We start from the raw sequence: 14,333 nt of genomic DNA, 5'->3' as shown, positions 1-14,333 counted from the left end.
TACAATAAGTAGCCGAAAACACCTCGCGTGATTTGTGCACAACCCCATAGTAGGTTGAAAAAGATTTATCATTTAATTTTTTCACAACTTAGGGGCTGTCCATAAATTACATCATCGATTTTTGACCCCCCCCCTAAAATCATCCAAAAATCATGCTTCGAACGACTCCGTTTCCTCCTACGTCATACTACCATCATCCGATATCCAGAACCCCCCCCCCCCTAATTTGAAATGACGTAATTTATGAATAGCCCCTTATTAACAGTACAGTCACCAGCAATAATATGTTACTATTTGAAGGCCGCAAAAATATGTGACACGCTCTTATGGCTCTACAAATAAGATCGTGTCAGATGTTTTTGCGGCGTTCGTAGAGTAACATATTATACATACGTTTTAATTAGTATAGGCTGTAGACTACTCCTTAGCCGCTGCAAATCTGCAAAGATGCTATGGCCAATGATAATAATGATATGAAACAAAAGATGTGCCTGAAATTCATTGGATAAAAAAGAACAAAAACCATAAAAATTACTCTTATATTTCGTAAGTATCCTTATAATTAAATCTTTACATTACCATGTAACATTTAACAAGATCACATCTTTATCACTTATACACGAAATGTCCCTAGCATGGTAAATTTTATCATGTAACTTTCAAATCAACATGTTAGCAGTGCCTTTGAATTTGTGCGTCGCGACTCGCGACACCCTGAGGGGACCATGAAGGTTCGCAAAGCTTAAGAACCACACAGAGTGAGCGTACGCGCGAGGCAATTTTCTCGCGGCCTGTGTAGACGTGCCTTGGCCGAGGCAAATTGCCTCGCGCGTACGCTCACTCTGTGTGGACCCGGCTAATGAACAATTATATTACGTACCTACCTAAGTATCGATTATTAATGGCAATAAATATGGTGAAATTCGAGTTTTATGATAAAATGAAACATGCTAGGGTTTAATGAAAGAGATAACAAAGTCTTAGTGTACTGCAATATTTATATGTTTTTTAAAACATATAATGTCAATAATTACCTATACATAATATTTTATAACATTTAAAGTTGCTTTTTGTCACTTCGTAAGAGTTTCATGGGAAAGCTTATAACAGAGGGCCTACCGTGAACCACCTTTGACGTGTTACCCCCCTTTCACATTTATGTATGAGCTTACAAGTGCGACAGAGAGGCAACACGTCGAACGTGGTTCGCGGTAGACCCTCAGAGATTGCCCAAAAGGCCAAAAACAAAAGTCATTATTACACTATCGGTGGTATCACAAAACAAGAAATACAATTTTGAACTTTGTTGCTATAAAATAAGATACTAAATTCCAATACACACGACCCAGAATTTTTACCTGTTTAGAAACTATGGATACATTTTAATAATTGCGCTGTGCGCTTCATTGGTGTTGCACCAAATTTTTAACAAAATAGCATACTTACGCTATAACAAGACAAATTTATATGGTACGAGTTTCTCCAACAAACATTATTTTAGGCGAGGTGTGATATCATACCTGTATAGGCATAGGCAGGTCCACTCCACACAGAGCGAGCAGCCTCGCGAGGAAACTCATACCGAGACTGACGAGGCGCGTAGAGTCATATGTAGAGCTAGAGCGTGTGGTATTATAAGAGCATCTCTGCATTCTTGCCGCCGCAGTTATGTAGCCCGGTAGAGCGTCCGTCGAGCTCGACGAGCCACTCGTACCACACGCGGTGCGAGTCCACGCAGCGCCAGAACCGAGCCGTGATGACGGAGCCTTTACTGACGAGGCGCGTAGAGTCATATGTAGAGCGTGTGGTATTATAAGAGCATCTCTGCACTCTTGCCGCCGCAGTTATGTAGCTCGGTAGAGCGTCCGTCGAGCTCGACGAGCCACTCGTATCACACGCGGTGCGAGTCCACGCAGCGCCAGAACCGAGCCGTGATGACGGAGCCTTTACTGACGAGGCGCGTAGAGTCATATGTAGAGCGTGTGGTATTATAAGAGCATCTCTGCACTCTTGCCGCCGCAGTTATGTAGCTCGGTAGAGCGTCCGTCGAGCTCGACGAGCCACTCGTACGACACGCGGTGCGAGTCCACGCAGCGCTAGAACCGAGCCGTGATGACGGAGCCTTTACTGACGAGGCGCGTAGAGTCATATGTAGAGCGTGTGGTATTATAAGAGCATCTCTGCACTCTTGCCGCCGCAGTTATGTAGCTCGGTAGAGCGTCCGTCGAGCTCGACGAGCCACTCGTATCACACGCGGTGCGAGTCCACGCAGCGCCAGAACCGAGCCGTGATGACGGAGCCTTTACTGACGAGGCGCGTAGAGTCATATGTAGAGCGTGTGGTATTATAAGAGCATCTCTGCACTCTTGCCGCCGCAGTTATGTAGCTCGGTAGAGCGTCCGTCGAGCTCGACGAGCCACTCGTACGACACGCGGTGCGAGTCCACGCAGCGCTAGAACCGAGCCGTGATGACGGAGCCTTTACTGACGAGGCGCGTAGAGTCATATGTAGAGCGTGTGGTATTATAAGAGCATCTCCGCACTCTTGCCGCCGCAGTTATGTAGCTCGGTAGAGCGTCCGTCGAGCTCGACGAGCCACTCGTACCACACGCGGTGCGAGTCCACGCAGCGCCAGAACCGAGCCGTGATGACGGAGCCTTTACTTATGCGGAGCGGCGACTGGAATAACATAAATTACACGTTCATTAAGTAGAAACTACATTAAGGGCCACTTGTACTATCCCACTTGGTAACAATGGTAACCATTAACTCAAGGTTTAACCAGTTAACCCCGGGTTAGTGGAATGGAGCAAGTGGCGCTAAGACTAAAACCTTTAGCTTTGTGCCAGGGATGTTGCGGATGCAGATTTTTTGACATCCGCGTAGGCGGATATTTAAAGGCTCGCATCCGCGGATGCGGATGTCAAGGTTAGGTACTTAAAAAACCTAAAATATTACATTTTAGTAATTTTTATTTAAAAAAAAAGAAACATTAGTATTTGGGCAAAAATATAGGTGCGTTATATTTAATAAACAGTAACTTGGCCGATTTTTCTGGATCTAGACGATTTCGTTGTAGGTAATGACGAAATCAGAAATCACCTAGCACTTACGCCGCCGCTAAGACGTTCCTGCACCGATTTGTTCGACATCTGCATCCGCATTAAGCTCCGCATCGATTTTATGCGGATGCGGAGTTTGAAAATAATGCGGAAGTTCCGCGGTTGCGGATACGAATATTCGCAACTAGTCAGTCTATTTTACAAGCTTTTATTTACTTTTACCTGTCTCGTTGTTAAGCGGGTTTTCCACCGCGAGCGGAGCGGACTCATTAAGGACTTAGTTTAACTCGCAAGACTAAACTACGTACTTGTGTTTCCACCAACAAATAGTCGAGCGGAATTGACAAAATGAGCAAAAAGAGTTGAAATGAGCTCGCTCAGCTCGTGAGAGCGGAGCGGTGTCATTACGGAGTCCGGTCAACTCGCATTGGTAAATTACATAGGCGCGTTTCCACAGGAAAAGAGGTGAGCGGAGCGAGCCAACTAGTTAAAATGAGCCCGCTGCGTCAAGGTGCGGCCGACTAGTTTGAAAAGGACTCGTTGCTGTCTCCGGCCCTCCCTACCCCGCCGCCGCCGGCACCGAGCGCGCTTTCATTATTCGGCTTAGAAGGGCAGTATAGTGACGGTCTTAATTTCTATAGCCCCCTAGCTGAATGACTGATGAGTCGTGTTTTTTGGCAAATCGTTGAATAGCCTATAGTTCAGTGTTCTTTCTCGAATGTGCTGGCATAACCAAAATCTTCGTTTGGCGCTTGTTTCTCTGTTTTATATACAACAATATGTATTTTTTCTTCTTGTATAAAAACTCGTAATCGCTATCACTTGATTCCGTATCGCTCGACATCATGTTCAAAGACGACTGTGTGGTCGACCAGTTCAAAACTTCAACTGAACTCGCTCTCTGTGGAAATCGACTATTCATTTTCTATTTCTCATTTTCCGTTCAGCCCGCTCCGCTCATTCCTCTTTTTTAACAACGAAGTCCGCTCCGCTTAGCCATCTCTCGCTCATTACTCGTTCGCGGTGGAAAAGGGGCTTTAGAATTGTCTAGATGAGTATTAGTTGTCTGTCGTAAGAAAAGTACAGTCAGCGATAAAAGCTTGTACCAAAAATTCGATTTTTGCCAAAATCTTATTTTAAATCTTAATCTAAATCGTAATATTAAGAAATGAAATGAATTACCTTGATAGGAATAAAGACGGGAAACCAGGATATCATGCCGTTGCTATGCGTGGCTGGTACTATGCTGATTTCTTCCTCGCCGAACAACTGGCAGTCGAAGTACCCGCCGAAACCGTGCATCACGTTGTCCTAAAATACAATTCCTTATTATAATTTGAAAACGTGATTAGGGGAATGGTCGGACAGACAGACAGACGCACGAGTGATCCTATAAGGGTTCCGTTTTTTCCTTTTGAAGTAGGGAATCCTAAATAAACAAATTGTAATATAGTGCCAATACTGCCAATTATGTTCGAAGATTTCCCTAGATTTCTTCACGATCCTTTCCCGACCTGACAACAATGGATACTGTTTTTTTATTGTTGATGATGACAAACTGAAATATATATGTCGATGTATTATGCAAAAGAAACTGGGCTAGGATAATTCTGCGTTCGCAGCAGACACCAATATTTAACATAATAATTGAATCCATCGTCGAGGCCAAATGAACGTTCCGATGGTGTAATAAACCGAGCTATCAACAATGCTGGATGCGGCTAAAGTCGATATTGCTTATCGATAAATTACGCTTGCTCGATGAAACAGTAATAGTTGTGTTGGCAGGCGTGGCTCACTCCGCGATTTCGTCGCTATGCTACAGGTAGCTAAAAGTACATCCGTTCGACCCCAATTTTGGGGTGTGCCATAAGCCGCGCGTGGCGCTGTCGCCACCTAGCGGCCATATCTGTGCTGATCGTGACAGACGCGTTTTGTTAGAAAGTGAGTCTTCTGTACCTAGTACTATTATTTATTCTGTGGTGTTGGCAATGTCTTTCGTTTAGAAATGGATAAAAAGATTCACCTGTTGTGCGGTCCACGTCAGAGTGCACTGTCTCCTGTTATCTGTGGCGGGGAGCCCTTGAAAATCAGTTACACCTTGGCCCTCGTGGTCGCGGACCGGCTTGGCGGGATGCTCAAATGTGAACACGGGCTGTAATTAGAAATTATAGTTGGTCAAACCAATTTGTCAGTGAGAACCAGGAAAACTATACTCATCCTTTCCTTTTGGGTGCTAGTACTATTGTAAGACAAAGATAGTATGATTGATTGAAATGAAACAGTCCTTTGACAAACTATATAAGACTTCGGACACGAATTTTTTCTTTATATGGGACACGTCGTTCAAGTTGGCCAACCCTCCAACCTCCAAAGGCCGAAAATTTTTGGCTAATTTTTTTTCTTTTTCTACCATTTCCTAATCAGAACAACGGTCTATAGTCTTGAACTAGATATGGTTGCTACGTAGGAAGTGTAACGGTGTGGGGTGGGGAAGTAAGTAACTAAATATTTTTATACTTATTGCAATGTAATGGTGCAATAAACGATATTATGATTATGATTAATAAGCGTTATTAAATAAGGTAGGTATATACCGGTCAATTAAGTGTGTTTTTATCAGATAGTTGGTGACTTCCAGTTGTTGCAAGTCTTTTATTTCTAGGGGCTTGTGAAAAATGACATTCCGCACTAATATCAGAACTAAGTTTTACCTTTGTCTCAGCGATATCATGTTTATTCTGCATATAAATGACCCAGAGCACCTCCAGATTATTTTTATGTGGTGTCAACGCCGCAGCGGCCCATAGTCTTGGACTAGAGATGGGTGCTACATAGAAAGTGTAGCGGTGTGGGATGGGGAATTAACTCACTATGTTTAAACTTATTGCAATGTAGTAATGTATGTCGGCATATGTCGGTCAATTAAGTGTGTTTTTGTCAGTTTTTGGTGTCTTTTTTTCTTAAAGGTTTACCTTTGTCTCAGCGATATCGTGTTTATTCTGCATATAAACGACCCACAGCACCTCCAGATTATTCTTGTGTGGTGCCAACGCCGCGGCGGCCTTCGCAGCGGCCCATAGTCTTGGACTAGATATGGGTGCCACGTAGGAGGTGTAGCGGTGTGGGATGGAGATGCCGTCTGGTTTGAGAAGGCCGGCGGCGCCGTCTAGACATTCAGGGGAGAGCTCGTTGTCGCCCCATGAGCCTGGAATAAGTTAAACTTTATTGCACAATAGAAAACAATTACAAATGGCGGACTTTATGCCTTAACCCTTTTCTTATGGAATGTCTTTTCTTTTTTTATGCAATGTCGTGCTGGCTAATCCTGAGTCAGAGCAAGCAAAATTACTGTATAAGACTTATAAATTGTGTATTAACTAAGTATAATATTATGTTATACCTAATGCTACTGTATTTTCGCAAACGTATGGAGCGCCATAATCGCTCAGCGACTAAGCTCCTAAAATAATGAATAATAAAAAAAAAAGAATTTCAACTTTAGGAGTCCGATATAAGGTTCATATTCGATTTGACTTTCGGGAAAAGTGACTTGTCATTAAATGAATCATTAAAGCTGCATTCATTTTAATATATTTGATTTTTTTGGGAAACCTTGTAGTTTGGTGCGGCTTGGAAAAGGGTGAAGGCATTCTCTACCAGTCAACCATAGGCTAAAACGGACGGACGGACAATCTGGAATGTGGGTGCAATATTGTGGGATCAGATTTTTTAAGTACTAAATTTCGGTGTTGTTCCCATAGTAAAAGTTGCTGAATCTAATCCCAAAACCTCCCTGGCAACGGGAAAGTACCTATTTTTTAGCCACTATGTACATACCAAGTAGCTCTGAAACTATGATATCCGCCTTATTCGCTAGCTGCAGCCTCCGCATGTCGCCGGGGACTACGGTGACGTCTCGGGAGCCCCACAGCTCTCGTGCTTGTGCTTCTAACACTACCACTGCGCATGGGTTCTTCTCTACTGCTATAACCTGGAACAACATAACATAATATAAAACTATTGCAATCTATAAGTCGTTTTGTTTGTTTGCATAAGAAAAAAGGTAAACAATCTTGACGTATCTTTTTACTGAAACTCAAAATAACACATTTTTAATTATTTTGTCAAATCTCGATCCCGTCGAGATTAATCTCGATCTCGAAAGTGTGACGGTCGAGATCTCGAAACACCCTATCTCGATTCAGATTTTTCGTGCGAGATCTCGAATCGCCAATCTTGGTGCGAGATTGCATTCCCTTGCCCACCATATATTTACTAAATTTATGGTGGGGAACAAACAAAAAGTGAGACTGTGACAAGGACAAGCAATAATACCGCTTTCTCTGCTACTCCTAATACTGAAAGTTCTATAAGTGTATCTCGTTCGATCATTTGGCCCCCTCCCCCGTTGTACCTCTATGTTTGTTTCTCATTTCATTTTCTCAGCGTATGTTAATTATGAATCATATACGATTATTTACATTCTATTGCTTTCATAAGTAATAGTTACTGATATTTAAAAAGCGTTTCCAATTAAAAGACACGTCAAGATCACGTAATCTTTTTCTAATGCTAAAAAAACGTACTATAGGTAAGTATGTATATACTCGTACATTAAGTCTTTATGTTGGAGTATACACAGACTTCTCCTAAGCGTTTGACAAAGTTGACCATTCTATTCTCGTCAGAAATATTTATAAATAGGGTCGACGAGAACCTGCCCGAAAAGAGTAAGTCTTAGAGTAAAGAAGCCAACTTGTGAATAACAAACTTCAAAGGCCTACGCAATTGCGACTTCATCACGTCTGGTGTACCTCAAGGATCACCTTTAGGTCAAGGTATTTTCATACCTGTTTCAATAGATATGAAAAAAAAAACATCAATGCCTCGACCATAATGGGGTGAGGTGATTTCTATGCTCACCTTTATCTTAGTCTGCACAATATCGGAGGCATTAAGCGCGGCCCGCACGAGCGGCCCGCGGCCCGCGCCTAGCACCATCACCACGAACGGACCATCTTTTTCTTCTGTAGCTTGTTTGTTGTCCCCTGACCCTAGTTGCAGGCGGTTGATCACATCTGATAGATCTTTGGGTTCATTCTGAAACAAAGGAAAGAAAGGGAAAATCAGTTTAACGAATTAAACTGAAAATATTGACCGAGCGAGAGGGAAAGGTATCCGTAGCAACTTGGGCAAAAATGTTTTCATATGGTATGTCTCTCCACCTCTTCTCCTCAATATGGCCGCGAACTGGACGCACGCTCGTCGTCATAATTATATATACTTCAAACTTCAACATTTATTCAGCAAATAGGTCACAAGGGCACTCTTATACGTTAAAATTGAATTTGCATACAAGTAAAAATAATAACAATACATCAACAATTTTATAAAATACAACTAACTGCAACTACCAATTCAAACTAACGTATTACAATTACTTAGAGATGTATATGGTCACTTGATGTCGAATTACATAAAAAAAACTATAATATTAATAAAAAACAATACAGATACAAAAACACAAAAAACACTGTACTGTAAGTGTGTGTATGTGTGTGTATTGTATTAATATACATATTACCTGTTCACTCGAGCTGTTTTCTCGTTTCTTAAGCAAGTGCTGGAGCGCCTGCGTGATGGCCTTCTGGTACTGATCGTATTTGATGGGATCCTTCTCGAAAACGTTGTACGTGTGCGTGTCCAGATTGTCCGCCAAGGGCTGCAGCGGTGTTTGGAGGTAGTCCTCCCATCTGAATAGGGAAAAGACTTTTCTCAAAAATGGACGGCAAAGTCGACTATGCCGTCTAAAAAATAGGTCGCGAAGCGCGGAGTTTATGGTCAGTCAAAATTTAAAAAATTAAAAACATTGCAGTCTCGATTTTGGGACTGCAATGTTGCATACAAATTCCATTATTTGTCGAGTTCCAAACTTTTTAAAAGTTCAAATGGCCATATCAAATGAAGGCACAGGCCCATTAAACAGCCAAACAGATGATTAGTACCGCGACTATTTAGTTGTCTCAAATAGGTTGGCGTATTTTCGGCAGAAAAATACACTTCTATTTTTTTATTAAAAAAATAAAAAGGCGGCAAGGGCTTTTCTCTGTGAAAATATATACGTAAGAACGTTGCTTTTGTAAAATGTTTCTATGATATTTATGTTTCTTGCACCATTTTTGAGAAAAGCATTATATATGACTCGGATGGAAGGCTACTTGCTGGCTTCGGATTCAATTAAACGGACTCCCAAGGTCGTCCGTTTAAAACGAATCCTCAGCCTGCAAGTAGCAACTTCCGAGCCTCGACAATAATGTACTATTGTTAATAGGGAATATTACGCAAAACTGGGCGTAGGAGGCGCCACTACCACTATTCGTCACAATCTGGGGCTCTACCGCGAAACAAGAAAATCGAAATTTCGTAATCTAACCTGTCCATCACTTTTGTATATTAGAGCGATAAAGAGGCAGATAACTAAATGCCTATTTTCACGTTTCCCGGTAGGCCCTTGTTAACAAACAGCCTTGATGCATCAATGTCTTATTTTATTGTCTGTGAAAACTTGTCAAAAAACAGTTTAAGGCACAGTATGTATAAGATACTCTATGGTTTACTAGAGGAGCTAGTGCTGCACTCTGGCGGAAGAACATTGCAGTAATACCCCCTATTAGGGTACCCTCATTGCGTGTACACGCGCTAAGCATAGCGCAGATGGGCGCGTTGCAATCGCTTAAAAAACACGAGATTAGATATCTGTATAAATCCAAAAAAACATACATCAGATACTAAAAACTTTTAATTGGTTTCGGACAGTTGGAATCAGACCGACACGGTGACAGATGGAGGCGACCATGCTAACGCCGCAGATTTACGTATTTCTTGTGAGACTGGACGCCTGAGAACATGATCTAATAATGATCCAAAATTGGTCAAGTCAAGACTTGACAAGGGCCAGTTGCACCAACCACATTTGACAGACCGATCAACGTCAGCCGGCGCGCCCCAGCGCTTTACTATGAAACTTTCCATACATAAAAATTTAGCGAACTCTTTAATGATATGAACAATTTGGTGCAACCGACCCCTAAAGTGAAACGTCCTACCCTCTGGCGTAGTCCATCATGGGGTCCTGGTTGGGCGCGGGGCGGCGCTGCCACAGGCGCGCCGCGTACTGCCGGTAGTGCTCCGCGCGGGCGCGCCGGGCGCCTGCGATTACCACCTGCGCCTCGCGCTCCACCAGGCTTATCAGGACCTGCTGGTGAGCCCGGGACAGGACCGGGTAGCTGCGGAACAAAAACAAATAAATATCAAATTATTAAAAGAGGCCCAAATAATTTCATGAATATTTTGCCAATATCACTCCCGCGAGGCAAAATTTACATAATACGCTCGCAAAACATGAAGATTATTGAACAACAAAAAAGTACTCACTCTTGATGATGTATCCTTGCCATTCTAGGTTTATCAATAAACCTAAACTTTACTTTTTTTACGATATGGGGGCAAATGAGACGAGACGAATCGCCTGATGGTGAGCAAATACCGTTGTCCATGGACACCGATGGACATGGATGGTTGTGGATGGTTGTGGTTCTTGCCGAAATACCCCGAGTTTATTCCACAGTTTACCTGTGCGAGACAGGAAGTCGACTTACCCTTTTTTGTTGTTATGGAAGATATTAGTAGGAAGTATAACAGCCTTCACGGGTTCTCCGAGCCATCTCTTCATGATTTCCTCGGGCGGAAGATCGGCGGAAAGCTCCAGGACCACACCTGCGCGCTTGTCCCATTGTAGTCTATAACAAACATGTGGGTTATTATTATCCTTGTAGGGTACAGTACAAAGTAATCCTATTTTGAATTAAAAACACTTTATTTATTACATGACAATTACATACACAGATGTTTACATCAATTTAACTTAAGATCTAAGAAATAAATTATCAGTAACCTCTAAAACTATAAGTTACAACTAAACCTAAACTAACCTATAATAAAAACTAATTATAAACATTGTTGTATAGTGTAAATGTTCAGTTCTACGAGGCCGTGCCGTACAGCTGCGATCGTGGCCCACCAAAATGGACTCGCCGGAAGACCAGCGCCGACTCTCGGGTCAGCATTATGTTGAGGCGAGCCCATTTCGTGGTAAACAATTTGTAATTATATTTGTATTAAAAGCCTTGCATGTTACTTTTGTATGTACACTAAGTTTATCACGAAAAATAAATGATTTATTTATGATTTATGATAAATTAGGATGAGCTTTCTTTGGTTTGAGAAAGCAATGGAACAAGAGAAATGCTACTTTGTTTGGGTTACTAAAAGGTCCTAGTGTATATTGTAATGCACATCGGGCCTTAAAAGGATATAAGCACTCTTCATCATACTATAAGTATAGAAAGCGTTCACAAAAATTTAGTTTTAGCAATGAACATGGACAGTTATAGTGTAAAATGGTGTAGGATGTAACACAGTTGTACTGCGTGTTTTAATAGCAAATATGCAGCTATGGGCCTTACACTGTCAACACCAGAGGTCGGAAACCAGTATTTGTTCCATACAAAAATACCAGTATTATTACGTTCTATTCCGTTCTTTGGTTTATTATTTCATTTTGAATGGGACAACCTAATAATGCAAAGTTGTTAACTAAATACATGATTCAGTCCTATGTAAAATTCAAAATATTGGGCTATTTTGGGGTTTTTTAAAAATACCGGTTCTGAGTCCTGGTCAACACTTCATCACTTGGTGTCTTATTTTAGCCTGTGGAAATTGCTAAGAACCTATGTAAATTTGACATCAATTACAGACATACCTTTCATGAAACTTGGACCACCACAGCCACGGCTCGTTCCATGCCTCCTCGTCATCATCTAGGCCTCGGACCACAGTGTCCCGTAAGGTCCGGCTGCATTGCATGGGTACTTGAGCCCATATCAATGTGGAGTGATGGCTGGAATACAAATATTTTCTTAGCCATAAAAGTCCCTAGAATTTTGAATTAAAAAACACATACACACAAAATATTTTGGAAATAGTCAACTCACCTAATCTAACTTAGTTTTCTATAGGTTTAATTTTTTTCAAATTATGTTAACTGTGCTGTTATAATCTTGAGATAACAAGGGTGTCTTACACAAATAAATTATTCATTTTCAATGTGTTTCTTATTGAAACTAATGAATAATACGACATTTCCTTTAAAATGCCTTTCCTTTTTTAGTTTCCATAAGTAATAAAATAAAACTTTACTTTTCTAACCTGTTTTCCAAATAACTCAGCAGATTCCTGGCCAAGTTGTGGCTATTCTCGCCGTGCACCGTAACTATAAGGGCCGGCAGCCCCAGACCTTTGGAATAAGACAGCTCCTCGTTCATACAGTCTTCATGCCTCTGTCTCACTAATTCGTTCGGACTATCTACGTTCAAATACGGAGACAACCTTCCTACTATCCTACTAGTCCAATCTTGCGGTGAAAGGATCATATCCGACCGCGTGAACCCTCCTACTCTAGTCCCATCAGCTATATGATGTCTCCGAAACCTAGGGTGCACAACCGGCGTCACGATAAACGAGTAGTTTGCGTGAAATGCTTCAGTTAAACTTCCTTGCAAATCTGGCGCCACTATGTACTCCAGACCGCACGAAACCTCTTGTTGCGACATGATTAAACTTTAAATAAGCCTTAATTACAGTTAAAACGTAATTTTTCTTTAAAAACACGCACGCGAGGAGAAAATAACCAAACAAATCAAAACACCTTCCGCCGAGTTCCGCCGTCTCGTCTGTCGGTTTTTTTTTACGGATGGTCGAGTGACAGCAATAAAGTTGCCACCAGTAAAAATTAATTTACCCCTTTTTGTATTTTGGCAAACCATTTCCGTGAGTAGAAAAAGGCGGCAAATTTAAAAAATGTTAGGCGCGAAGGCTTGTCCTCCCATACAAAATTATAATTACGCGCCTTTTTCTACTGATAAAGTATATATAATAAAATTAATCATCAGGGACATCCGGGTAATCAATCTACAGAAATCTGTACTCCTTGGATCAAAGAATATAATACTCACTAGGCCTTAGATCCTGTGGACGTGATATCATGATATTGACTCTTGGAGACCCTATACATCTCTAAGGATAACTTGATAAACTATATAATCTTATAGTTCTGACACCTAGAGACATTTACACCTCTAAATATTATAGATTTTTTGTGTGTGTTTTTTTATCTGTATTTTGTATGTAATTCGACATTAAGAGACCATATACATCTCTTAGTAATTGTAATACGTTAGATTGAATTGTTAGTTTTAATTTATAAAATTGTTGATGTTATTATTTTTGCTTTTATGTAAATTCAATGTTGACGTGTAAAAGTGCCCTTGTGGCCTATTTGCTGAATAAATGTTGATATTTGATATTTGATATTTGACATGTCCGAAATGATCATCAAATATTGTAAATTTAAAATGTCAATGTCGTTTTAAACTTGATTTAGAGTTTAGACCCATGGAGTCTTGCGTCCTTTGAAGTCTTGAACCTTAAAAAGGGTAAGATGATGATGATGATTTTTTTTCTGGGGGCACCAAGGGGCGCCAAGTCGAACAAAACGGAAGCACGGATACTATGCTTTTCTCGAGTAACTATTTCAGGGCATTTAAAACATTTACTTGTTCCTGATGCATATTCCCAGGTGGACTTTTTATCTTTATCCGATTTATTTCCAGTGCGGACTAACGGGTATAGATATACAGATGTTCTTAAGCCCCGTCTCCATATTGCGCGGCAAACCATCGAACATTGGCTCGCGCGGCAGCCGGGCGAGCCAATGTTCATTACGATTCGACTTCACAAATCGGTTCAAACCGATTTAGGTCTGAAGTCGACTAAATCGACGTGAGTGTTCCGTAAATCGACTTAAGATACGTTCACCCGCTCTAAACGCATCCTTTCATATTTGTTGATGCGTTACTTTCATTTGACATATTGAGGATTAAAATGTACGCAAATCGATTTCAAATCACGAAAAAAAATGTTGCCATGCACATTGCCGCCATTATTGAGTCGAGTCAAGACGAAACTTGGTACCTACAGGTAAAGTAAAATGAAACTTATTGTTTAAGTTGTAAGGTTCAATTTCGCATGGGCTTAAAGCGATTGATTTGGCGGTATACTTGGATCGGTTTGGCAGTTTTGTGCCGCGTCGATTTACTAACTCAACGAATTCGCGGCAATGACATGAAATCGCACGAGACCGCACGCC

The 14,333-nt window shown here is 41.3% G+C and overlaps 1 protein-coding gene and 1 long non-coding RNA gene across 4 annotated transcripts; one reads left to right on the top strand and one right to left on the bottom strand.

The window, feature by feature from the left end:
- Positions 1–841: 841 nt before the first annotated feature.
- LOC134669444 (uncharacterized) lies at positions 842–2,585 on the top strand. 3 transcript variants are annotated; one of them, XR_010098901.1, is made up of 4 exons: positions 842–1,856; positions 1,944–2,034; positions 2,122–2,390; positions 2,478–2,585. It is a non-coding gene; the product is annotated as an uncharacterized LOC134669444 (long non-coding RNA). The 3 variants fall into 3 exon arrangements; XR_010098902.1 differs by lacking the exon at positions 2,478–2,585 and having other exon boundaries at positions 842–1,678; positions 1,766–2,034; positions 2,122–2,212; positions 2,300–2,460; XR_010098900.1 differs by lacking the exon at positions 2,478–2,585 and having other exon boundaries at positions 2,122–2,212; positions 2,300–2,460.
- LOC134669434 (protein arginine N-methyltransferase 5) lies at positions 2,483–12,845 on the bottom strand. The gene is made up of 11 exons (XM_063527011.1): positions 12,335–12,845; positions 11,889–12,026; positions 10,723–10,863; positions 10,171–10,350; positions 8,649–8,817; positions 7,988–8,164; positions 6,902–7,055; positions 6,037–6,269; positions 5,088–5,216; positions 4,244–4,372; positions 2,483–2,678 (listed from the first exon to the last, which is right to left on the bottom strand). Exons 1-11 carry the CDS (start codon positions 12,736–12,738, stop codon positions 2,523–2,525), a joined length of 2,010 nt encoding a protein of 669 aa, XP_063383081.1. The 5' UTR covers positions 12,739–12,845; the 3' UTR covers positions 2,483–2,522.
- Between the last annotated feature and the right edge of the window lie 1,488 nt (positions 12,846–14,333).

Source organism: Cydia fagiglandana, chromosome 12, assembly GCF_963556715.1.
Source record: "Cydia fagiglandana chromosome 12, ilCydFagi1.1, whole genome shotgun sequence".
NCBI classification, from domain to species: domain Eukaryota; kingdom Metazoa; phylum Arthropoda; class Insecta; order Lepidoptera; family Tortricidae; genus Cydia; species Cydia fagiglandana.
This window is presented reverse-complemented; position numbering and strand designations above follow the sequence as displayed.